This window comes from Emydura macquarii, unplaced genomic scaffold (genome assembly GCF_026122565.2).
Source record: "Emydura macquarii macquarii isolate MOO-44397 ecotype Brisbane River unplaced genomic scaffold, CSIRO-AGI_Emac_v2 contig_1363, whole genome shotgun sequence".
In the NCBI taxonomy this organism is placed as follows: Eukaryota; Metazoa; Chordata; order Testudines; family Chelidae; genus Emydura; species Emydura macquarii.
In genome coordinates, this window is record NW_027131500.1 from 1,315,103 (window position 1) to 1,342,476 (window position 27,374).

The 27,374-nt window shown below is 41.8% G+C and overlaps 1 protein-coding gene across 1 annotated transcript in view; it reads right to left on the reverse strand.

Moving 5' to 3' along the window:
- Positions 1-27,374, reverse strand: part of SNX25 (sorting nexin 25) — a 127,107-nt gene that overhangs the window by 66,054 nt on the left and 33,679 nt on the right. Inside the window, exons 4-6 of the mRNA XM_067551640.1 lie at positions 13,526-13,698; positions 12,045-12,231; positions 4,539-4,609 (exon numbers count right to left, since the gene is read on the reverse strand). Coding sequence (XP_067407741.1) covers positions 4,539-4,609; positions 12,045-12,231; positions 13,526-13,698 — 431 coding nt within the window. The remainder of the gene's footprint in view (positions 1-4,538; positions 4,610-12,044; positions 12,232-13,525; positions 13,699-27,374) is intronic.

The window sequence follows — 27,374 nt, forward strand, 5'->3', positions numbered from 1 at the left end:
CCCTTTCAGGGCACACACTCTCACTCTCTGCTTGGAAGGGAGTGATTTTGTCGAAAGTAAAGCCCTTTGGACAACTAAAATGCAATGTCTGAAAGGCTCTGAAGAAAGAGTGTTTTTCCAGTCCTCCTAGGATAGATGTTTCTGATCACACTGTAGTGTCACATGGAAAGCAGGGAACTGAAAATTGGTGGGTGTTGCTACAAACCTTGGTGTGCTGTTGACAAAAACTGTAAAGAGAGATCCAGTTAATTGTAAGCCATTTGGTACAAGGATTGTGTCTTCATATTGGTTTGTACGGCATCAAGTAAAAAGGTGCCCCAGGTCCTGGTTTGAGCCTCTCTGTGCTATTGTAATACAATAATAATTCATAACAACAGAAGAAACAAAAATGTTGAACTGGCAGAATAAAACAACTGTGCTTTTTTTAAAAACACATTTTTATGTTATGAACCATCTCATCTGTTGGATTATTAACAGAAATTAGTTGAAAAGTTTACTATTTGCGATTTTGCTCTCTCCTTACTTTCTGAACCTCTCTCTTAATTTGGACAATGAAAATACACAATTTAGTTTCATCTTTGTCTCTAGTCAGTTTCTAGTCAATTTCACTTTCTGGTTCTCTCCCACACACATACTGCTTACAATGCCAAGAAATATATATCATCTTACAAAACTGTTTCTGCTAGGATTAAAATAAAAGAAGCAGAATTTTACAGAAGCATTTCTACCAGTCTTAGGTTTTTTTAAAACTGAATTTTGCTAAACATAAATTTGTGATCAAATTAGACCTGATGCTTTCTCAGTAAACAATCACTTCTTATCAAAAGACAAAATGATATGAGAGTTTTACAGCTGACACTAACTGTAGAAAAATGGGAATCCTCCAACCAGTGCACAAGCTGTAGTGGAGAAGAGCATAGACCAAAAATCAGCATAAAGAACCAAGATGAGCAAAAAAAGCACTCCCCCTCCAACAGTCACAGTTGCAATCCTCTATTTTTGGGAGGGAAGAGGGATAGGAAATGAGGCAGCAGAGGAGTTAAAAATATATATATATCAGATTCAGCAGGTTTGTCTGTGGGAAAATGAGAAAGTAACCTGCAATACTAGTATGAAAAACTGCAGCATCAATTCAGTGTGCAGCATGATGAAAAATAAAAAGTCAACGCCTCAGAAAGCATTTGATGCTATATTAGGTTTCTTGTCACTTAAATTTTAGTGATTACCAGAAATAATTCTTCTGGTCATAGATATTAAATCATCCACAATAGGCATCACTACTGTGAATCACTGACCCTCTCAAAGTATTTCTACATCTCAAACTGCTGAGATATTTGCCCCTATGGTATTCACATTAGGACTTGAATTTTCTACAGTGTGAGTTCAAATCATGGCAGGGTGGCTAGGAACATATACTGTTTCTAATTCATTTTAAGCGGTCAGTTTTGCATTCAAGAGATGTGAACCTGAAAAGAAATAATATCACAAACCATATTTTACTTTTAGAGCTTGGTAGGAACAATGACAGGATAAAAATCTTTTAAAAGTTACAGTACTGTATCTATTTAATAAAACCACTCTGTCACCAAGCTATCTAGGCAACAGATGGTACTAAGAGCAGATTATTAACATACACATTATATTCACTTTTTCAAATAACTTCCTGCCTGCCTTAAAAAATAAACAAAATTTGAACCCACTACCTGCTGACTGTATCCTTTGAAGGTCAGCTCCAACTAGGTTGACCATGTGTACTTTGGAGGAAGAAACCCTTAGGAGAATAACTAAAACAGATAAAGAACTTGAAGTTTATTCTAGCTTTAGGTGGGTTACAATAGTTACAAAGTAGCACACTGTGTGCCAATAAATTTACCAATTATTGAAAAAAACCAATTATGAATAGTGCAACCTTAAATCATTCTGACTGTGGGAATGCTGGTATGTGGGGTTCTAGACAAACAGATGCAAAGTTAAATGATAAGCCTGCAAAACAAGGTAACACTATGAGAACTGCAAACATATCCATTATACAAGTACATTCCCCTCTAACAAAACTTCCATCTTAGAAAATTTTCAGAAACTGAGGATATTTACCAGTAGTTCAAATCTAAGTTTGCCACAGTAAATCAAAACTGCTGTTGTCCCAAACTAAAAAGGCTAAAGCCTCAGCATTCCACCTCATCATGCTGGCTAGTAAACAGTATTGTTGGGGTGGTTGTTTTTAAACAATAGGAAATACCAACACTTCAAATAAAATACAGAACCAACTCCACAAAAGAAAAATAAAGGGGGGGGGGGAAAAAAAAAACTAGACTACACTTAGAACTACAATGATAGACTAAGTAATAGGTAAATCTTCTAATCCACAATATTGTGCATAGGTATTTTCAGTAAATTTCTCAATTAAGGGGCCATAGATGATTAGATTATATATATTTATATAAACTGAAAAGTAGTAGGAGCATTGGCCAAGGAAAAATTACAACATGGTAATTATGTACATTCCTCCCATCAGGAAACACATTTAATTGGGGAAATAGTGTTTGTTTTTTAAATCTGACCGGAAAACCTTTTATAGTATCTATCTCTGTAAAGCACTTCAGGATACAATTTGTACAAAAATATTTCAAAATATTACCCAAAAAATTGTACCATAAATCAAGTCTTGTCACAAGAAAACAGAGTTCCTTAATGCTAGCAACCATAGGCAAATATAGGCTTATAAATATTTATTTTTTGTAATTGAATCATAAGTTTGTTTTATAAAGTAATAAAAAAAGAGGAAAACTCTCTCTCCAGTAAATTAATCTTTCATCTGAAGTACATTAATATTCCCTTTCTCTAATGAACAGTGAATCTAAGGGTATGTTTACACTGTCGGCTCCATGGGGATTGATGCGGCGGGATTGATTATGCGGGCTATAAGACCCGTTCAATCGATCCCAGAAGTGCTCTCTGGTCGACACGATTAATCCACCTTCCTGAAAGGAGTAAGGCTGCGTCAACCAGAGGGCGATTCCCATCGACGCAGGGCAGTGAAGACGCCGCAGTACAGCAATTTGAGTAAGTCAACGGGAGATACGCAAGCTACACTACTGTTTTCATTACCTTTCAGTATCTTTAAAAATATTTGTCCATGTCCAAGTGAAAATTATGTCCAAAACCTTTGCTATCACTGCAATTTCTTGCAGACATGAAAATCAACGTTTTTTTGAGAAAAGACAACAAAGTCAAATAAAATGTTCATAGGCGGGAGTATAAATTGTACATGCCTATAAATATTTTTAAGTATACAGCATCTATTGAAAGGATAATAAAATAGGTATTTTAAAAATTGGGGAGGGGTGTATTGAAGCATGTAAAAAGAAAAGGACATAATATTAATTTAACTGCTCTTATAGCATAAGCCTCAACAATGACAAGACCACAATCTCACTAAATTCAGAAGATATGATGGGGAATGGGCCCAGGCATCCTAGCTTGAGAATTGGAATTGCCTTTGATCTAATGAAGGTGGACATGGATGGCGGGGGTGGAGCTGCCTCTTTTGAAAGACGTAGCAGGGAAAGTTACAGCCAGCCCTCACTGTATGTGTATTCTTGAGGGTGGAAAGTAGATACTGTAGCGAGGCCTGTCATTATCCAATTTTGTGTATAAATGTGTGGTGCACTATATATAAGCAAATGTGCCCACAAGTTTTGGGGCATATTAATGAGAACCTGCAGGAAAATCTGAATCAGATTGTGTAAACTGAGGCCCCTTCTCCCAATCTTTCATTCTGTGTTATAGTGTCCCTTATTCCTCTCCCACTCCTCACCCTTTCAACATACACTAATCCACTACCTCAGAATGGTAATCCCTTCACCTGTATTATAACTGGTATCCCAGACAGCCTCATGGAGACTGAGACAGTGCCTCATGAATCCATAACATATTTTGAATGTGTCCTCCAAATATCCTCCTTTCTTGCAAGCTTATGAGGATCAACCCCACAGTGCTCTTAGTCATTTAGATTAGAGAGAAACACAAACTTCTATATAATAATATTGGTGCTAGGGAGTATCAAGTGGAGTTGATACTGGACAATTTTTTTTTTTAAAGACTGGATTAGAGGTTGAAAAGAGGGCTAATTCTGAACAGAGATGCAAGGACAAGTATTAGCCAGCAAATGTGTGCAATTCAGTAATTTAAAAGGTTTTACTGTACCATGTACAATACCACATTATTGCAAAAACCTTAATAGAACAAGAGTTGGTATACCAGTGACAGATATTACTTACTTTCTGAAACTTGTCTATAATGAAAGTAAGATTTTGGCAAATAAATTTTAACCACAATTGAACAAGCGAAGCAAAACTAAGTACTACTTTGGCAAGTGTGTGAAAACCAGAACATTAAAATCTCATGTGAAAAGGTACATTCCAAAATCTGTCCAGGAGCTGTGCACACAAACCCAGCTATGTACATGTCTTAAATTTGGATATCTTGTTTATTATGTTAAATATACAGCTTTAACTCCTAACAGAATGCATGCTTACCTTTCTGTCTCTTCATTTGGGGAAAGTTGCTGATTGTGGTTGCTTGAACTATTTCCACTACGATCTGATACCTAGTTTTAAGAGGAGAGGAAAAAAAGATAAAAAGATAGTCTTTTATAGTTTGCTCTTCACATTCACACTTTAAGAAGTAAAAACGTAGAACAAACTCACTGGTAAACCCAGTCACTTCATATGGCAGGTACATTCCCATTCAGAGGGAGAGTGTGTGTCCAGGAACAGTGTGGGAAAGGAGAATTTTCAAAGACAGAACAAACAAAAAATTAAAATCATTCAAAAAAGCCTGGTAAAAATTAGGATGTCCTTTTCTCTCCACTGAAACCCTGGGGATACTATATGATGGGTTCTTAAAAATTTAATACAATTAATGAAAACATAATACAAAACCATGGTCTTAAAATTCAAAGGTGAAACAAAATAAGTGTCATCCATGAACTTGCTGACAGTGCAATCCATCCCAGCATCCAGATTATTAATGAAGATGTTGAACAAAACCAGCCCCAGGACTGACTCCGCTTGATACTGACTGCCAACTAGACATTGAGCTGTTAATCACTGCCCGTTGAGCCCGATGATCTAGCCAGCTTTCTATCCACCTTATAGTCAATTCATCCAACCCATACTTCTTTAACTTGCTGGCAAGAATACTGTGGGATAATAATAATAATAATTGCCCTGCTCCATTCATTCCATCTGACACATCTGGCACTGGCCATTGTTGGAAGACAGGATACAGGGCTAGATGGACCACTGATCTGACCTAGCATGGCCATTCTTATGTTCTTCACTTATGGAAACCAAAGAGATATGTCTGCATAACAAGAGAACAAGTTTTCACTAGGGAACCAGTCATGAACTAAAATGTATATTATTAATACTAATAAACTACAATTTGAAAAGTCTCTCTCAAAAACTAACAAGAAACAAAGTTCTTCTATTGTTTAAAAAGAATTCTAAAGAAAACATGTACAAACATCACATAGAATAATGTAAGACCTAAGACAAGACAGATGATAAAGTGAAGGAAAAAAAAAAAAAAAAGTTGACCTTCTCAACTTAGAAAGACTTTTTGTATTAAAGATAAGCCAACAGAGAATTCTTGTCAAGATGCAAAGTCTCAGCAATAAGATTTAAGAATGACAGACATTTCATGTAGAGAATGTGGAAATGTTGTGAAGGGCATGGCCTTGTCATGTTGGCTATGTCAACTATACACTAACAGAGAAGACTTTATAACCTTCCAATCAGGGCCAATTTATGTAGGCAATCCAGAAGAAAACTAAAGAAAACAGTCCATACTGTTTCTGATTGGATGGTTTTCTAATCCACAAAATTCAGTTACCTTTAAAATAAAAAAATTAAAATAAAGATGCCCCTCTTCCACTTTAAAAACAAAAGACTATGACCATGAAATCAACCTCTCCCTACAAACTATATCTCACTTTCTCAATACTTGGCTTTAAAACAATGTTATTCAATAATAATAATAAACCCCGGTAACTGAGACACTTAAAGAACTACCATCCTATACTCGTATTAGCATTACTGAGCTCCTTGGCAAATATTAGGGAAGTGACTGTTCTGTAAGAGGTTTTTAAAAATATAACAGCAACTTTTAAAATCAATTATTAACCTTTTGAAGAGCTGAGCAGTCTACCCACCCCCAAGTATTCTCTTGTGAGGTAGAAAATTTTTTAAAAGGCATTTATAAGTTGTGAAAGCTAGCTATGTGAATTATAACAGTGCACTCTATGGGCTATGATCCCCTTCCCAACAGCCTTGCCTAACTTTTTATCTTCCCAGCTGTTGATCACTCCCTTGACACAAACAACAAGTACCCAGTTCCAATCACCTTAAATCCTATCAAAATTTAGTTAATTAATCAATCTGACAGAAAGCCCAGTGAGATTACAGAAAGAGGGCTGTGTATCCACATATATTATGGACAACCCCACTTCTCTTAGGAATTGGAACTAGTTTGACTGCTGTGAGAATCAAAAACCTGAGGAATTATCCATCAATACTTGGACACTTTCAGTGCAGTGATATGATATCTTGATCTCAGGAAATGGGAAGTAATTAAATTTTTCTCCAATGACAAAGCACTCCTTGGGTGTTTCAAAGGAATACGAGTTTCTCACTAATTATAGTGTCTTAGGATAACTCTCCTCAACAGCCAAGTCTAGACTATAAAATTGTTATTACTGAAATCAGATGTCTTAAAGGTTATCAGTTAGCTTATTTTCAAATATAAGCTAAACTAAAATGAAAAGTTTGTCATTCTTAATACAATCTTTGTGGGTTAATAGCCTAAAAAAAAAAGTGCACAGAAATGCTACACATCATTCTAGGACAACGAATAAAGAATGTCCTCCAACTAAAATGATAGGATACAGGGAATTTTAGGTGAGCAGAATGCCATTGCCCAGAATGGAATTTGACCAGGAAACCAGGGTTGACAATCATCCAGAGACTTACTGGAAGGGAATCAGAAAAATTCTCCCCACTACACCACCACAAAGTAACTTGCTCCCTAGTTGTAAGCATTCAATAGCTTATTTTCCCTTCTCCTATATACTTTCCTGTAGTTTATTAGCTCAATATACTATGAAATGTCATTGACTTTGTTCATCCACATAGACGCCTGTGTGTGATTTCTCCAACCTCAACCCTGAAAACTTTCACAGGCAAATCACTATCCGACTCTGGAAAATGTGCCATTGAATCTTTACATGGCCACAAGAGGTTATGTCTCTTCCACAGATGTTCATACATCATGGGAATGGGGACAGACTGACGGACAAATTAGATATAGCAAGGAGACTGCACTTCCAGCAGCACAGCACTACTCTTACACCAAGCTGAGGTACAGTTATTATACAAACTCTGGAGCAAACAGTATCACCTGCTGAATCACAAACACCATTTCCCTGCAAGAATCCTGTGATTTCCCTGAAGGCTTCCAATTCAAGTTCTGATCAGACCCACTGTTGCTTGGGGCTTACAAGACCACAGCTCGAGATAAGTCCACCATTCCGTAGACTGGAAAATGAACATATAAATGTAGCCAAAAAACACAGTACTTCATACAGCGAGTTTGCCCTCTGATATTACACAATACAATTTAAAGGAACCTAGAGAGCTAATAACAGAATACAGTGCACATTAATTGTACCAGAACAACAACAAAAGGATTAGGAGGTTTCAGCTGAAGCAAGCAGCTCCATTAGTGTTATTACACTAATAAACCTCATGTCTATTTAGGTTTCCAACAGTCTAATAAGGAGTAATTTATACTGTCAGTAGCACAGCATGCTGGCCCAGAGTAAAGAGTAAATTTTACAGCAGATGAACAATCAGTAGCCAAGCAACAAAATAATTTCACTCTATCTCCTAAATGCATTTTCCTCTTTGGAAAATATAGGTTGTTTCAGAGCAGGGTGTGGAAATGGAGAACAGAAAAAAGAAAAGCTGTTTATTCAGCCCCAAGCACATGGATCTAACAGGAGATACGTTCAGTAGTCACATTCCCTCATGGAAATTGCATCTGCAGTGCTCCAACACTTAACTGCTCTTAGGCTGGCTCTGCTACGAAGATCAAATGAAGAGAAAGGAAGGATGGTTCAGTGGCCAGCGTGGGATGTGGGAGATTCGGGTTCTACACCCTACTCCTCCAAACACTGCTTGTATGACCTAGGACAAGCTGCTTAGTCTCTCTGTGCCTCAGTTCTCTCTGCATCTGTAAAATGGAGATAACAGTGCTTCCTTACCTCACTGAGGTGTAGTGAAACAGTAAGAGAATGGGGACCACAGTAATACCTAAAACAGATAGGGCCATACAAAGCTTGCCTTGTTGCTACTAGAGCTGCTCCCTAACACCTCAGCTTCCCCCACTCTCATGCTCAGTTGCTGCCAAATCTCCCTCACATCTCCACTTTTGATCACTGCCCAGAGACAGAAACACTGATTCTTCTTCCCCTGCAGAAGGTTCCATGGGCATGGATGGATACAGCTGCCTTTGCTGGCTCCCTCAGCAACCATCCTGCCCCTTCCTGGAGCCAATGCTACAAGCAATATGATGTATGTAAGGACTAACTCACAAGAATCCCAGCAGAGAAGGGAAGTGGAAGAGGAAACCCTGACTATGACAGCCCTAGTGGAGGAAAGGGAGAATCCTGCAGAGAAACACAGCATGCATTTATACAGCAAAGAAATGAGTGCCTGTGATGTTTGAGTAGCAGAGAGTGGGTTGATGCTGCCTCTCCAGCCATTCCATTTCCCCCACAAACTTGGCCCTACTAGTGGGTCAAGCAGTTTATTAGCCCAGCAGGGCCATATCCTGAAATTCATCTCTGGAGGTATCACCCCTCCTCCATTTATATAACTCAACATTAGTCTTTTGAAAGTAACACTTCCATTCGCTGTGGTTGTCACATAACAGCTATGTCCTTATCTTAGGCAGACAGTAGTTGCTCACGCCACAGGAACGGCAGAGAGAACTAAAATACAAAATGGCTAGCTTCCACTGTCAAAGCTGAAAGTGCAGAAGAAAAGACATGCTATCCAAAATTAAACAAAAATAATTCAGAAAAAATGCATCCAATTAGGGTAGAAAAAGGTGCAAGAAAAAGGGGAGCTAATCAACAACAGCATTCTTAGACAGATGTCTGTATACAGTGTCCAAGACCACATATTTTATTCCAGGCTCCGAAAAGCTCCACAGGCTATTACTGAGTTGGTGAAGCCAGGTTAATTGTGGGAGACCGCATGATTGCTGCCAGTCCATGACTGACAGTGTCCTCTCCTGACCTTGAATGTGAGCTTTGAAGATAGATGTGCTGGGACTTTGCCTCCGAGGCAAGCAACACGACCAAAAAGGACCAACTGGCAGTAGTCAATGATGACTTCTCAGCTGTTTGGAGGCCAGTTCTAAATGATACATCCCTATTACTGATAAAGTCAAACCATCTTATACCCAGTAGCCGCCACAGGCAATGAATATGAAATGCCTCTTGCCTCCTGTTTTAAGCAATGTCCATGTTTCAGAGCCATACAAAAGAATAAAAAATATGCAGGCTTGATAAATCTGTACTTTTGTATATAGTTTCACCTTATTTTGGCTACAGATCCTACGCAGGTCCTTCATGGCAGACACTGCTAAACCATTTTCTCCTTAAGATATCTGGCTGGCTGCCCATTTGATGATAGTTTACTGCCTAGATAGATGAAATCATCCACTACTTCCACGGTTTGTCAGAGGCACATGTCTTGTATCACAACTTTTGCACCAACACTAAGAATTTTTGTCCAAGAAACTCATAACCCAAGCGCAGCTGCCACATGCTGGAAGCTTTCTAGTGTATCTTTGAGACCATCTGCATCCTGATAAAAGAGGACATCATCATCCACATAATCCAGGTCAGAAAAAGAGGTTGAACTGACAGTTATATTGACATTTGCAGAGATATGTTCAAGGAGCCAATCCACTGCACAGCAGAACAGGGTTGAGACCAGGACACATCCCTGTTTCACACCAGATCTAGTGTGAAACCTGTCAGACCTATGGGTCCCCCAACTTATACATGCCCTGAGTCATTATGCAGATCTTCAATTAGCCTCAGAAGGATATTGGGAACACTGACGCCCCCTAAGGCCTTCCACAAGAAAGTTCTAGTGACAGAACCGCAGACTGCCTTTAATATGCTGTTGTCAAAGGCCAGTTAAATTCATGACGGATCTCAGCAAAAAGACAGACAGTAAGTATAGTGTCCATTGTAGATCACCCTGCAGTGAAGCCTATTGCTCTGGGCAATATCATTAGAGAAGGAAAGGCTGGAGCCAGGGGAGTAGGACATGTGCAAAGATTTTTCCAGGGACAGAGAGTACAGCTATTGGCCTATAGCTACCATACTCAGCGCATGGGCCTTTCTCCTTATAGAGCAGGATAATGATCTCTCACTCCGCTGGTACCTTCCCAGTAGTCCAAGCCTGGACAAAAAGTTGGCATAATGGGCTCTAAGGCACACCTGAAAAGCTTGGGTATTATGCCGTTATGTCTGACAGCATGCCCACTTCACAGTTTCTTTATGGCAGAGCAAACCTCTTCCAACATAGGTGCATCTCCACAAGTTTCAAGGTCAGGGATTGCATCCACTACTAATTCATCCAGATCTGGACAAGGAGTTGCTTCAGGATGGTTATATGTGAACTCATAATATTCTTTCCAACTTTGCAGGGTGACTTCTTAGATTAATCTAGTTTTACCATCAGCCTTGCTTATCAGCATAGTCAGAGAATCACTTGTAAGCTGTAAATTGTGACAATAGGTTTAAAAATCTGGGTATTAAAAAAAGATTCATGGCAAACAGCAGTGATGACATCAACCCTTAGGAAACTTGCTAATTCTCAGTAGGAGGACACCTGGGAACTGGCTTATTTCTGGACCCTTGAGGTACTGATACAAAGCACTGTGCTAGGAAAGACATCTGGCCACTGGGAGGCTTAACAGAGATGCAACCTGACACCTTCCCCAATGCCAGGAACACTGTGCAGTTCCAACATAACCCATTTACCCTGGCTAGGAATTCCAAACTCTTTCCTCAAGTCAAAAAGCAAGAGGGAGGCAGATCAGATCAAAAGATGAGATGGAGAAGAACTAACATGAAACCTGGAGTATCCATTTGTTCTAGGCTAGGGGGAGGCTGCTGGCCCTTTCTGGGGACCCATCTTCTGGTACTTAGAAGCAGGTTAGGAACAGGGGTGTTATCTTGCATCATGAAGGAAGTGGGAAGGAAGAAGTGAAAAGAGAAGCCATGCTCCGAGTTTTTGGGAACAAGAGGGGAAGAAAAAAATGGGGAGGTATTAAGGATGAATTTTAGATAGGTGCCTTGGTATCACAGCACGGAACACTAAGAATGGGAATATTCATTCTATGTAAGAGCTTATTATTTTATTTAATTTTATAAGAGTTAAATGATGGCCTCCAAACTCAGAACCTGAGCTGTATTCAAAAGGGCATGATTGGGAGCCATCTGCCTCTAAGAATTCCTCAAAACCTCCTAAGAGGTCGTAACACGCATTACAGCCCAACCCTATAAACTTCACATTACAGAATCAGCCAGCCCAAAAGGAAGTACTTAATGTATTTCTTAGAGATGCAATTTACTAAGAAGACATTACATAGTAATGGAAAGTCAACACATTATTCCTCTCTGACTCCTTTGATCAGGGGCCTGCTGCAGAGAAAACTCCTATATGCCTTTAAATAATTGAAGAGACTTTAATATACACCAGCCAGTCATAATGGAATAATTTTAATATTTCCTGCTGCCTAAACGAAGAGCAGATTATTTTGGAGCTTCGTTAAATGTTAAGGCTTATATTTCCTCTCTCTGCTTCACTGAAATCACACTTCACACAGGTCTCAGTAATGAATGGGCAGGAGAAGCATGCTTAGTTTTGAACATTCTATAATAGAACGTCAGATACCTTAGTTGTTTCAGGAACTCAACGTCAGAGTTGCTGTTAATGAGCTTGATGAACTCCTCATAAGAAGGAGCATATGTGTAGGCTTTCTTGTGATGCTCATTCACCTGTTCTCTGTACTCCATTTGGCTGAGCAGCATTTGATTGATGTAATCTGGATCACTCAGCAGCTCCACCAATGGCTTCAGTACTGGGAGAAGAAATTTAAGAACAAAATCACTGTGCAAAAGAGAAAATGTCATGTTCTAACTCAAACGCAAGTTCAGGCCATACATAACCACTTATGTCAGCAAAATGTATGTCGCTCAGGGGTGTGAAAAAAACCCTTGAGCTTCTCCCACCAACATAGCTACTGCCACTTGTGAAGGTGGTTTTATTATGTCGATGGGAGAGCTCTCTCCCTTCAGCACAGAGTGGCTATATGAGAGATTTTACAGCTGTGCCGCTGTAAACTCACTAATGTAGACATGGCCTCAGTGTAAACATTTTGAACACAAATTAAAACAAAGCAGGTTGATAAAATTCCAAGGAATTATGATTTAATTCTCAGATTACATAGTGTATCACCACTCCTTTTAGACTGAAGTTTACCCTTTTCCTAAACCTTTTATTTTCTCTATTCATTACTGTCAACTGTCACTGGGATTGAGGAAACTAGAAATTCAAGTCATTAAAAAGTTTATACAGGTTAAAGGAGCTGAACCTAAACTGCAACATTTCAAGTGTCTGTTTCTGCTCTTTTTGCTGTATATCTGAGAGAATGTTACACACAGAGTCTAGAAAGGTGAAGAACTATGAATTAAAAATCAACTGTACTATATGGGGATTACCTGAAACTTTGCAATATCAAAAATTGTCCCCAACTCCAAATTCAAAAAAGGGCAAAGTGATTAGTGGTTTCATCATCCAATTAAAAGTGCATTTTATAAAAAGAACAAACTACAACAATCAATGAATAATTCTTTTTTTTAGATCTTGTATTATGCTTCAGTCATGTTCACATCCTTAGTTCAGGATTCTACTCATCTGAGTAAGGTATAAAAGCCCAGGCCCACTCAAATGCTCTCCAGAAGGTCACTCCAGTGTAGAATGCTAACAGTTTGGTTTCCTTTAGGACAGAATAAGAGGATGGAATGGCTCCAGTGCTGCAAGGTGCTGAGCACTCTGGCCCTGATTCAGGAGAGAACTTAAATATAGGCTTAATTTGGAGCATGTGACTACATGTGTTTAAACACATAATGACGTGGCTTACTAAATCCATGCCAGAGAGCTCAGTGCCTTGTCTTATAATTTCATAGCACTAGCTAATTAAAGTGTCTCATGTCCATCTAAAAGATACTAACTATACCAGCCTCTGCATGTGCAGGTTGTGACAGACGTTTAATTTTAGAACTTAAAGTGTGAAGTCAATACATGTATATTAAATGGTTTGTACTAGTACTGTAGGTAGGTAAGTCTTTAATGATCTCTGATCTATAATCTACCTTTTGTTGCAAGTATGTCTGCAAGGACTATGCGCAAGCTGAGAGACTGGGCATCCTTTGAGGGTAGGAGACAATACACCAGAATTTGAGAACATGATTGCAGGAATCTTACTTCTTCGTCAGAGTTCCTCAAGCATGGATGGAGTAAAAATGGCCTTGGCTGCTCTTCCTGCCTATTAAAAAAGGTAATAGAATTTCAGTTGCAATTACAATACATCTTTAGTCACCATTACTAAATGTATCAGAAATATGTAAAATATCAGAGATATAACAGTGTTCATCAAAGAAGCCACGCTTCATCTATTGTTCATTTTTTAATTATATTAAGATAGGCTAAGGGATTGAAATGGGGCAAATGTAGGCTCTCTTTTCTCTATACCTGTAAAATTAAAATACAATATTTTTAAACCATTGCCATATAGAATAAGCTATTATAGTTTAGAACAAGCCCCTAGGGTGAAGGGCAAATATACAAGAGTCCATGAATAAAAAGCTAGTTTTCTAGTCACACTACGACATATGTGAAACCCAATCCATTTTTCCAAAAGAATCGAGATGCAAACATACCCTTGTACTGTAGACTAATTAATAGGCTTGTACTAGAATTGTATGACTATTTAAGCAGGGGACTGGATATAAATTGCTGATTTGAGAAATGGATCTAGCTGTGACACTGAAGGTAGAACAGATGCAATCTTCCACATCTGTGATCAGCTATTGAACTGTCACTCAGAAAACTGCCAGCCTCTTTGGTCTGACTTTTCCTAGAGAATAACAAACAAGGAAAGGTGAAGTGAATCTTCTCAGGAACAAAGACAAAGAATCACTAAATGGCTAGACAACTAAGAATTTTCAACATTAGCAGACAATATTAACTAGTGGAAAAAACAAACAAGTGTGGGATGTATAAAGACTGGGATAGAAAACACTAAAAAATATTATGATGCTATTATATAAATCAATAGAACTCCCTCATGTGGAATACTAGAGGTATATGAAATAATGAATGATATTCAGAAGTAAACAGGAACTCTTATTTATCCTCTCTCATAATATAAGAACATGGGGAAACAAAATGGAAAGGCAATTTTAAAACTGACAAAAAGATGAAAGTGCATGATTCGTCTGTGGAACTCATTGCCACTAGGTAACACTGAGCTCAAAAGTGTAGTACAATTAAAACATGGAGAGACAGAGAGAACGTCTGCAGTTACAATACACAGGATCATTTATATTTTAATTGGCAAAAGTTCTCATGCTTCATGGTCTAAATTAAACAATGTAATGATGAGAGTTAAGACGAAATATTCCCTATAGGCAGGTTATTGCACCTTCCTCTGAAGCATCTGGTGCTGGCCACTTTTAGAGTACATCAAAGACTACAGCTAGGAGCATGGCTCCCAGCTCAGGTAGACAATAGCAATGTGGCCCAGAGGAGCATGGGCAGGAGCTCAAGTGAGCTGCCTGAGTACAAACCTGCCCAGACCCGCTTGGTACGTATTCGGATAGCTAGCCCAAACTTGCCCATGTTGCCTCTGGCTATACTGCTATTTTTAGTGCATCTTTCTACCAGAGCTGGGAAGCTCACTCCCCACTGCAGTGTAGACATACCCTTAAAGACAGGACACTGGACTAAATGGACCACTGCTCTGATGAGGTATGGCAGTTCCTATGTTTCTAAATGGAAACTTCATTTCCATCGTATTATCCATCCATCCATTATAGGTCTACTAGAGAAAACCAGTGAACTAAAGAACATTCTGCTCAGCATGGAACAATCTTTTGTAGATTAAACCTTCTGCCTCAGAAGTAATTATAAAAACAACATTAAAAGAACATTATTGTAGAGAATGAGTAATTACCTGACCTCAACTGCAGAATAAACTATTTGATGCAGGAAAGATCTTTGACACAGCAGTGAAGAATTTCACTGAAATCTAGATACCAGCCACTTCATCAAAATAATTGACTTCTGATGAAATGTTGTAGCTTACTGACTTCTTCTCACATATTTCTCTCAGCCAGTCATAAGTTTGTAAATTTCATGTACTTTATAATAAGAAGAAACAATGTTATACTCATCCATTTTGGTGAGGAAACTACTATTTTCTTCAAACTTCAGTCAACCAGAACTATAAAAACAACTCCAAAAGATTGTGGCTGGGACTTTCAAAGCCTGATTGGTACCAAAACACCGAGTTATACACCTAAGTTAAGGAATCCCTCATGGGGCGACTGAGGGAAGTACAAGATAGCAATGTACCTTAGGAAGAGGAGGCACCTTTGGGGATCATTGCTAGTGTGGCCAGGAGGCTAGACGCAGTGAAGGGAGTTCAAACTACATGCATATTCCCAAGAATTGAGCACAGAAAAATGAGACCATCCCGTGGCACGACTTGGATGAACAGGAGCTGATTTGGTGCCAGGGTCGGTGACGCAGAGGCTGCCTGTTGGAAAATGCCAGATATCTGCAGAGTGGGAAGAGTTTTGTCCAAGGAAACCATCAAAAGCGTGTGACACTGAAGCAGTTTTACTAATTAAAATGTGAGGAAGGGGGTACACAGAGAAAAATGGGGCGTGGGGGAGAACCGCAAAATGGATCTTTGAATTAGAAAACGACCACAAAAGTAACAAAGCCTAGCCACCTTCTGCTCCTTCCCTGGTGTGCTATGGTGAGGTTTCCCCCATGCCTCCTCCTGCTGGCAGGCAGGCAGGCACCTCGGCTCTCCCACAATTGGTGGTGGGGGTGCATTTTGTGAAGGTCGCACAATCGCACTGGAGGCTAGTTAATTGGGAGGTTGTGCTGCCACCAGAGCATGAAGCACTCGGAGTACAAATGCCTCAGGCGTCGGTACTGTGCCTGGCGTAACATTCACCTCCAGATGTACCAACAAACAGTCAAAGAAGTCTATAGTTGCAGGCTCCCTCAGAATCAACCACTCTAGTAAGGCTCTCCACTGACGCATGCAGGAAGCTGGATGCCTCTCTCTGACATTCGATGCTCAAGGAGACCCACTTCCTTTCCCGGGTGAGTGACAACTGTTATTTAGACCTTGCAGCATGGGCACATCCCATTACTCTTACTTCCTGCAGTGACCCTTGGTTGCAAGCCAGCAGCACCTCCTCTGTGTATGTAAGTGGCTCTAGGGGAGGAGTGAGATGCCCTGTCTGGCAGTTCTTGAAGGACCAGGTGCCTCATGTGCTTCCAGCATTGATCTGGAAGGAAAGAGATGTACATGACACCTGGAACCAAGTTCTTACTAGCGGGTACTGTGGAACAGATGTTGTGTCACCTGGGGAGAGGCTATGGTGATTTCCTCAGGAAGCAGGGACTCTAGTCCAGTAGAAGCCTGTGCAGAAGCAACACAAGGGGGGAGAGGCATGCAGGGTCACGTGCCCCCCAGATGTGTTGCTTGGCTTATACCGAGCATGCTCAGTAACACTGTTAAAGCCAGCTGCCCTCATTCTGGCCCCACCCATCTGCAGGCACAGATCATCTCTGTCTGTCAGGGTGGAATGAGGGTCCAGATGTTCTATTCCCCACCCAAATATCTTCTCCCCTTTTCCTCCACCGTCCATTCCCTCTCCAAGGATAGATCACCATTACCTCTGCAGGTCCTGACTGGCTGCAACCAACTGTTACTTAGGGGGTTTCTCTTGCCCTACCATTTCTGTGTCAGAAAAATGGACAAAAATTCCACCCACTCAGTACATATTCAAACAGAGGTTTCAATCGTATACTGCACGGACAATAGTCACAGGGAAATATACGTGCTCCTTTCTGTGCACAAAGCAAAGCCGTCCCACAGCGGGTATTAACAGCTGGGAGATGCCCTGCATACTCGCTTGGAGAGCACTGGCTCATGATGCCGGTGTCCAGCCCTTCTATCACAATTGAAGGCCTCCTATAGCCCGCGCTGGAGCAGGTGTCTCTCCTTTTGTGTCAAGCCTCCTCTTCTCTCTGGTCTCTGAAACTTTAGCTGTCTTCTTCAGTGCACTGCTAAGCATTTCCATTCTAGTATACTCCAGATCCCCACCATGGCTCCTGCAGCTTTCACCACAAGCACCTCCATCCATGGATTCTCCTTGTAGGTGATCATTATCTAGTTACATGAGCCTGTCACCAGACAGGTAGGCAGAGGTCAGATCATTTACGTAAAAATTTTGATCTCCTGGAAAGTTAACCTTGCTCTTCTGGACTGGTCTGATGAACCAGCCCCTCAGAACTAAGTGCCAATATCCTGAGAGCAGCTGACACTGAGTAATAGCAAGCATCTTGTAAAAATCCTGGATTGGAAGTAGAATATTTTATACTAATAGCTCATTACAATATGTAAATGAGAGTGACATGTGGCTGGAACCGCACAATATGATTGCTTTCGTTCAAACATTCAAATTCAAGGAAGTTGTACGGCCTGTGTTATAAGGGGAGTCTGACTAGATGATCATAGTGGTTCCTTCTGGCCCTATAACCTATCAAACTAAAACTGGCCAACTCTACCTTCTTTTTGAAAAAAATCGTGTTAGTAGTTGGGCAAGACAGCGATCATCTGCCCCTGAACATACATATACAAGCGTGCACACACACATACTCTTTCTGAGCACTCCAATGCATAGCTTCAGCTAGTATTAGCAGATGCTGCACCCAGTTTTCTTAAGACACACCCATGCAGGGATTTATGGATGGGCATACTTTCATGATACAAGCAAGGGACGAAAAGCACAGATCAGCACCGCATTTAGATTCCACTGGGCTGGGATTAAATTTTCCCATTGCCTTTTATCTCTCCATACCATCCGTAATCAGTGTGGTCTCCACAGGAATCCCAGCCCTGTTTGAGACTGCAACCTACATTCCTAATTTGTCTGGAGCATTAACTGTTCCTAAAGTTACACCCTTTCAGAGGAAGCAGTTGCACAGTCTATCTGCATTCCTGCCTCTTACAAGTCTGGGTGGAATTCAGAGTATCTACCAATAAATTCATCTTGGGTGACTTGGACTAGTGCCAGGAGTTTATTGGCACACAGTCAAGATGGGTCTTTCACAGAAACAGAATGGAAAGAATAAGCCAATTGGTAAACATTTGGCCTTTTCCTTCCTAATTTATCCAGTACGTTGCTGTTTGTGGAGGTTACAGACACTCTGGCAGGTACCTGATGAGATGGGTTCTCTCCAATAGTCAACCGGATATGGGTCTTCAGAAGAGGAGACCCTCCAGCAGGTTCCCTGGCCATGATCTTAATGTGTCACCAAAGAGTGAAAGGGAAATCCATCAAGGTACAGTTACCCACAGTCATTTTGCAGAAGTCTAAGGAACAAACCTTCATAGAGTTTGTCTCCGCAGGAGTCCTATGCAAGCATCTATGTACATCAGTGGCAGTAACTTGTTCCAACAGTCAGGAGAGATAAAGGGGTGACTGAAAGCAGGCAGGGAAAAGAAAAAGAACATCAGCTAAAAGGTGAACCAATTTGCTGATGGTCTTATAGACACCGATCCTGGCTTTGATCATCCTCCAAACTTCAGGTGGCAAAGCAGCAAACTTTTCCATAAGCCTATCATCCAGAAGAATGCTCCTAGTTCTTGGCAGTGACTGCCCCTTCATATGATACTATCCCTCTCCAAAGTGGCAAATACATCTGGACTTGTTCTTTTAAACAGCGACAGTGCATACTTTGCAGGATTTCCATAAAATATATTGAACGGCATCTCTCTTGTGGCAAGAAGATTGATTAACTGAGGGTATCCATTTCTGCCAGTCTCATTACCAAGTATTCATTAGCCTGTAGGGAAACACACAGCACATCAGCATAAGGCCTTCCTGGAAAACAGAATCCCAAGTCACCCATGCTTCCCTTCCCAGCAATCTACCAACAAAATAATTTAGCAAAGAGCATGCATACAATTATCGACAGAACTCTCACCATTCTACAGCAGCACTTGTTCCCACAGCACAAATTTGGGGTCCTTTCTCTAACTCTTCCCATAAGATTTGTGAGGACAAACTTGTGGAAGGCACCAAGAAGGTCTGAGGAAAAGTATCATTTTAGGCAGCAAATAAAAATGAGCAGGAAGTTAACTGAGGCCACTTTCCTACATTTCAGAGACAACAGGAAACTTAACTGCAGTACGTACACACACACCTTGTGCAGCAGCATAAATTACTTCCCCTCAACTCTTAACTATCCCAGTAAGGTGCACACATATGAGGCACCCCTCCAGTCTACTCAGCTCCCACAACATACCCTTCAAGATCCAGGGGTCCTACCACATGCCTATCACAGCATGTGCTGTGCCTCTTCTAGTGCACTAAATGCCCCAACAACAACTATATGGGTGAAACAAGAGACTCACTATGCTCCCGAATGAATTCTCACAGAAAAATGATAAAAGACAAAAACACCACATCACCTGTGAGAAGGCTTGCCGAAAGCAATTCCAGGTCCCAAAGCAGAACAGTAAATGGCCCCCCTAGAAAGGGATGGCTGAGGTTTACGTTCATAGGCAGTGGGTGAAGCTTACCCTTGGGGAGGCTAGCTCCCTGTCTCGCCTCTTCCGCCCATGGCCCTGCCCACATTCCCCCCAAGACCTCAGCCCTTCCCTGCTCTGCCCCACTGCTCACTGTCTCCCTCCCCCACCCGGCTCAGCCCTGCTGCTCGCCAGGTCCCTCCTTTCCGCCCCCCCACTCAGCCCCACCACTCGCCACATCCCTCCTTCAGCCCCCTCCTCTCTTCCACACCCCTTTCCCGAGGCGGCGGATGACGGCGGTGGGGGCTGCGCAGGAAGGGGGGGGAGGAGGGACGCGGCAAGGAGGCTGAGCAGGGAGGAGGAACGCAGCGGTGGGGAGGCCAAATGGGGAAAGGGGGATGTGAAAGTAAAGAGGGGCCTGACCAGGGCAGAGAAGAAGGAACGAGGGGAGAAGCAAGGCCAAGGGAAGGGAGGGATGCAGCAGCAAGTGGGCAGGGAGGCGGCAGGGATAGGGCCTGGGGGGAGTTTGGGCGGGGACACAGGTGGAAGAGGCGGGACAGGAAGCTAGCCTTCCCAAGGGGAAGCTTCAACTGCCACCCATGGTATTTAGCCCATCTGCCTGGGCCCTTTTAAACCACCAGGCCCCGGGGCAATTGACCCCTTCCTCTGCCTACTAGCTCTGGGGGGGAGCTCAGGGCCCCCGCCCCATGGGACGCACCTGCCGGGGTTTCCAAATCCTGAGACTCCTCACCCCACCACAAGACAGAAACCTCCAGAAGCCCCACCCCACCACAACTCACACTAACCCCACCACTTCACTTGTCGTTGCCTGCGTTGCTGCTGGGAGCAGGAGCTGAGAGGGACCAATCAGAGACCAGCCCTTGTCAGTGGCAGGAGGAGGAAGCGCCAAGGGAGGAGTCAGTGACTGGCTGCACGGAGAGGAGATGGAGCAGGGGAGCTCATTTGGCTGTAAGGTTGAGGATTCCTTCCCTCAGCCTGCTTTAGTTCAAACAACAGCTCTCATATGTGAAGGGAGGGAAGTCAAGAGGTGAAAGAAACGGAGGGATGGGGAGGAGGGAGAGAAGCCAAGTGCACCCACCACAGGATAGACGCCCAAGCCCCAGAAGGCAGCTCTCACAGGACTGAAGCCCCAAGACCCTCTTCTCCAGCACAAGGCAAAAGCCCCAAGATCTCCCTCCACCCTAAAGCACAGAAGCCCCAAGCTCCACCTCCTACTCCTCCTCCTGCCTGTCCAACAGGCAGAGAATGAGACCAAGAGAAGTTCGCACATGCACATTATATCAGGAAATTGCATCATTCTGTATCCAAACATGCTGTGTGGACCTCGTGTGCTCGGGTTCACTTTACATTCCAAAGAATACAAGCTGTGTTTACTGTCCATAAGTCGCATTTGAATTGTTTTAGATTTAAGCGTTAATCTACGTTAATTTTGTGGATGGCAATGACATCTTCAAATTGTAAAAAACGCAAGTATGAAGAAGAAAACCAAAGTTTTCAGCCAGAATGGGAGGAAGATTTTGCATTCACTGTTAAAGATGGCAAACCCCTGTGCCTTATCTGCAATGCATCACTCCCTCACTACAAAGCACTTGAAACATCACTTTGAAACATCGCTGCAAAACAAACCACAATAACTTTTCCTCTAAATACCCTCTTGGATCAGAATTAAGGAAAAACAAGCTAACCGTATTAAAATTACACCCAAACAGTCAACAGACACTACTTTCAGCACTCATTAAGGAAGCTGACAACAACCAAAGCTAGTTTTGTTATGTCATGGAATACTGTTCATGCTAAAACATTCATATTGTGATGGAGAATTTGTAAAGAAGAATATTGCAGAACTGGTTGCAATTTTAGATCCAAGTAACACAAAACTTCAACAATTAATAATGGACATTCCAATTTCATGTCACACTACAGAAAGGTGTTCTCTCTCACATCAGTGCTGATGTTGCAAGCAAGATGCAAAACAATCTAAAGAATTCACTAGCATTCAGCCTAGCTGTCAACAAATCCACAGATATAGAAGATAAACCACAACTAGTGATATTTGTTCGCTATGTTTCCACGGATGTCAATGTGAAAGAAGAAATGTTGGACTTAGTGGCACTAGAAGAAACAACCTGCAGTACTGATGTAAGGAACTCACTTGACAAAGCATTGACAAATGCCAATGTACACTGGATAAACTTGTCAGTGTTGCAATGGATGGAGCACCTGCAATCGTGAGGGAAAATGTAGGCCTTATTGGACTCTTGAAAAGCAATTCCAAATGTCCAGAGTTTCTCCCTGTTCATTGCATCATCCATCATGAACATATTCAAATATTCAAGTATGAAAATGTTATGAAACAGTCCCAGAAATTGTCAGTTTTATCTGCTTGAATGGGAAGACTCATCAACAGTTCAAAAATTTCATCCAAGAGCTGGATCTTGAAGACAAACCTAATGACGTCTCTTTCTACTGTCTTGTGAGGTGGTTATCAACCAGAATGTCTTAAATAAGTTTGTGTAACTGTTGGAGCCTATCAATGCTTTCCTTGAAGAAAAGGAAAAGTCCTATCCACAACAGGAAGATGAGCAATGGATGCAGGATCAGATATTTTTCACAATATTATGCAGCATCTGCAAACTCTCAACCTTGCACTCCAAGGGAAGGATAAGATTATTTCTGACCTTACTCAGACAGTCTTCAGCTTCCAGAATAAGTTAAGGCTTCTGCAAAGAGACATAGTGTCAAGAGACTTCAACCACTTTCCCCATCTCAAGAGTAGGGTAAACACATTCCCTGAAATTGAAGTAGAAAAATCACAAACTCGAGGAATAGAGAGGTAACTTACAAGGACTATTTGATTACTTTCAGGCTAGGTTTGAAGACTTGCAGAAGTTGAGATCCGGCTTTGCTTTCCTTGTAAACCCATTCATGGCTGATATGATCAATGATGGCTGTCCGATTCCCAAAACTGTGATTACGGAAACATCTACTGCAGAAATGGAACTACTGGAACTCCAGAAGGACCACGCTCTAAAGATGATGTTTAAATCACAGTCTACAATCGAGTTCTGGAAGCAAGTGCCAGGAACGAAGTATCCTCAGCTCAAGAAGATTAGCTTGAGACTCATTTCAAATTTTGGCAAAACATACTGCTGTGCTCCATGATGAAGTTCCTAAATTGAAACATTGTGCAGTCCTTACAAATCAACATCCAACCAAGCTCGTCCATACCACCTTGACAACACAACAACCAGATTTCCAAAGACTTACAAGCAGGATGGGGACCCACAAGGCTCTAACTCTAGCAGTAATTAGCTTTGAAACAGTAAGTAGAATCTTAATATTTTTAAAAATGCATGTGTAAAGGTTGTGCATGTCTTGCGGCTCTTGAACTTCTCAAAATCATATGTGGCTCCGAGTGTCAGTGAGTTTGGCCATCCTTAGCTTATTACACAACAACCTATAACTCACTCTCCCCCTTCCCCAGCTTTCCCCCTCCTTTGTCCCCTATGACTGGAGAGGTGTTAACGGGCCACTTTACCTTGAATGGTTCCTTGAAATATGAACTATTTATGCTAAACAATCTGTTCCACCATGCATTTAGTTGTGACACTCTTGAGTACATTTCCCAGACCTGAAGGACAGCTCTATTATCATCTCAAAAGCTTGTCTCTCTCACAAACAGAAGTTGGTTCAATAAAAGATATTACCTCACCCACCTTGTCTCAACTTCTGAACTCACACTCGTGCATGCACACGTGCATGCACACACACACACACACCAGTATCCATTGTCATAACTCCGATTGGATCTTCCAAACAGAAGGACACAAACTGATCTTTGAAAATCGCAATGAACTGAAATATAAGTCTCAAACTGTAGTGAGTGGCTCCCAAAATAGATACCACACAAGCCTTCTAATCCAACACATTTCATCTGCTTCAAATCACACAGTGACAAGTGACAAATGTACTCAATTGTGTCTTTTCCAACAATTAGGATTTTAGTGATAGTGACATATACTGGTGTATGAAGATGCAGTTGACTTAAAAGTAATTTAATACAGACAGTATTTGTAACATTTGTATTTGCACAGCATGCATTACAGATCATTACTTTTCACTTCCTTGTGAAGAGAAACCAACATTAATCTTTTATGAGTTTCATTTCAGACATACTTCCATTTTATGAGTTCTTCGAGCATGCACTCAATTCTGTGCAGACAAGAAACAGTGTAGCTACTTAGAAAAGCAAGGGGCTTTTCTCTGGCTATCCCAAAATGAGTGAAAGATTAGTAAATATAACCTTTAGAGGAAAGATTAGTAAGCAAGGACAGGCAAAACAATTTGAAAAAACCCAAAACAAACCCTTTCTCCAGGAGGCTATTCCAGTTGAGTCATTATTTCTGGATGTGAATGAAACATATTTTAAAGTTGCACTCACAAATAATGGCAAGTGATGGTCTGTGTAAGGTGCACTCACCTATTTAGTGTAAATATTGAATCTATATTCAACTGCCTCTGTCATCAATCACTACAATGATCTTATTTCAGATGCCACAAATCCACCAGTTCACTCATTGCTTAAAAAGGATTAGAATGCAGAAAACACAAAGTAAAAAAATTTTAACAAAATGCTTAAGAAAAAAGATGACTATGCATAACTATAGAATCTCTTTTGATGTGTGTAGATGGGGATGTGCAGGACACTCAGCAACCTCACCACAGATGTGCTTGCCTGTTTAAAAGGCTAAAAACCACTGCTTCAGGGAGCTATTACAATTTTCTTTCCAAGTTATGAAAGAATAATTGTGTCCCCAAACTAATAACACTGGCATTTTAGCAATGTAACATCTACCACAATCTCTAGTACTGGACTATCACCTGTCACAAGGGTTCTCAACCAGTGATTCCCAACCTATGGCCTGGGGGCCAAAAATGGCCCAGGAGGTCTTTCAAAGTGACCCGCTGGCTGCAGAAGGGAGTCACTGCCTAAGGACCCAGGTGGAGCACATTGTTGTGGGGCTACAAGACCGGTGCACTGCAGCCAAGGGGATGGGAGATCAGCGCTCCACTCCCCCTGGCTGCAGCAGGGAGCAGGGCAAAGCACTCTTCCTGGGCCTCTAGGCACTGGGGTCCCTGCTGGAGCCAGAGGGAGGGGAGCACTGATCTCCTGTCCCACTGGCTGCAGAAAGGAGTCACTGCCTAGGGACCCAGGTGGAGCGCACAGGGCTACAGGACACATGCTTTTTCCATGCTGCAGCCAGCAGGAGGGGAACAGTGGACCACTTTGCAGTGGGGGGAGGGGGCTGCTGGCAGAGACTGGTGGCCCTTCAGGGTTGTAAAAAATGGTATCTGTGGCCCTTGAGCCAAAAAGTTTCAGAACCACTGTTCTCAACCTTTTGCATACTGGAACCCTGTGGCACATGGGGAACCTATCTGCCCAGTTTAATTCTGGCTGATATTATGACGTTAATATGAAAACTGCTATAATCACTGCATACCTTTCTATATGTGTGAATTCCATCTTTGGCAATAACGGCTGTTTCATGTCTTTCCCACACCAGGTACAATGGCATGTAATTAGAATTCAATAGCCGCCTATTCAGAAGGAAGCACCTGGGGAAAATGGATTAGATCAAGCCTATAATAAACATTTTTTCCCCTACCTCTCTGAAAGGTGCTGGTGAAGGGGAGAAAGTGGAAAATCCCCAAAGACACAAACGCATTGATGCTAGCCTTTAAAAACTACAAAGGCTCCATGGGTCAGGGACAACTCACAGGGTATGTCTATGCAGCAAAGAAAAACCCACAGCTGGTCTGTGCTGGCCAACTCAGGCTCACAGGGCTTGGCCTGAGGGGCTGTTGCATTGCTGTGTAGGCCTCTGGGCTCGGGCTGGAGCCTGCCCTCTGGAACCCTCCCACCCCACAGGATCCTAGGGTCCAGACTCTAGTTGGAGCTCAGAAGTCTACAGAGTAATGCAATATCCCTGCAGCCAGAGTCCTGCAAGCCCAAACTGGCTAGCACAGGCCAGCCGCAGGTTTTTCTTTGCTGTACAGACGTGCTCACAGAGCCACACAGGAAGTTTTGAGCAGGAGATATGAAGGTACAGGCACACTTTTGTAGCAAGGGGACCCAGGTTAGCTGTGGAACCAACCAAGGTCAGAGAAAGCAAGATGATCTAGGGAAAGAGGGACTCTACAGATGAGAAGACAAGCCAGGCACAGCAGGAGAAGGACCCCAGATGCCTCAGCGGACTCTGACCCCTGCCCAAAGAATACTTTGAAGTGGTGAGGAAACTGAGGCAGGGAAATGCATGAAGGGTTTATTATTTTTGTATTTTTCACACTATTAAGTAGAGAGCAACAGTGTTTTCAAATCCTGTACGAAGACTGTGTGCAGGAGCCTGTGACCGTTAGTTACGGGTTACGCCTGAGGAGTTAATCTGTGACCCCAGAGCACCCACATGACTGGAGTTCTGAAAGAAGGTGTCTTGAAGACACAAGAAAGTCTTAGTGCTCAGCACTAATTCTAGGGGCTGGGCAGTTCGACTGTAGGGTCTAAGCTCTCAGGAGAGGGTGCTAGATAGAAGATTGGCACCCCAAGAATCCGCCTAGAGACAAGCGCCTGGATTCTGTTCAGACTCTGAAGACTTAAAGCTCACGAAATCAGTGGATGGCTTCCTCATAGCAGACTGGTGAGAGCCCAAGAGAGTCATTCAACTAGATTTGTGACGAACCCCACACCCATTTATCCAGAATCTAATCAGGATCCCCCTCCTATATAGCAATATGGCAAGGGCAGAGTGGTTGTGACCTCCTGACACTGGTCCAGTGTTGCCAACTCTCACTATTTTATCATGAGTCTTGCAATACTCATACTCAGCTGTTTGTCTTTAAGCTGCAGCTCCTGACATTATTTGATTATGTGAAAAAACATTTTCATTAAAATATATCACACACATTTTGTGTGTGTTTCTAGTCCTCATGGTGGCTGAGAAAAACTTAAAAACTTTAATCCCACAGGGTTATAAAAAGGAATATAAATATGCAGAATTAAAAAATTATTATGGGGGGGCGCCCAACTCATGATTTTTGAATGCTTGGAGCTGGCTAGTTTATGCCCAAGACTGAGAACCCAATCTATCATATAGGGGCTGTCTGGGAAACTCACATGAAGAAGATCAGAAAGTCTTCTGATGGGGAAACGGAACTACAGTGTGAGACAGTTTAAAAACTCTAAAGATAAGACAGAGTTTTGTTTGTTTGCATGGGAAGTGGGGAGAGGGAGCTGTAAGAAAGTTTCCACAGAAATAAGTAATGGCCCTTTCCACAGAAATCTAGAAAATCATTCCTTTTGACCT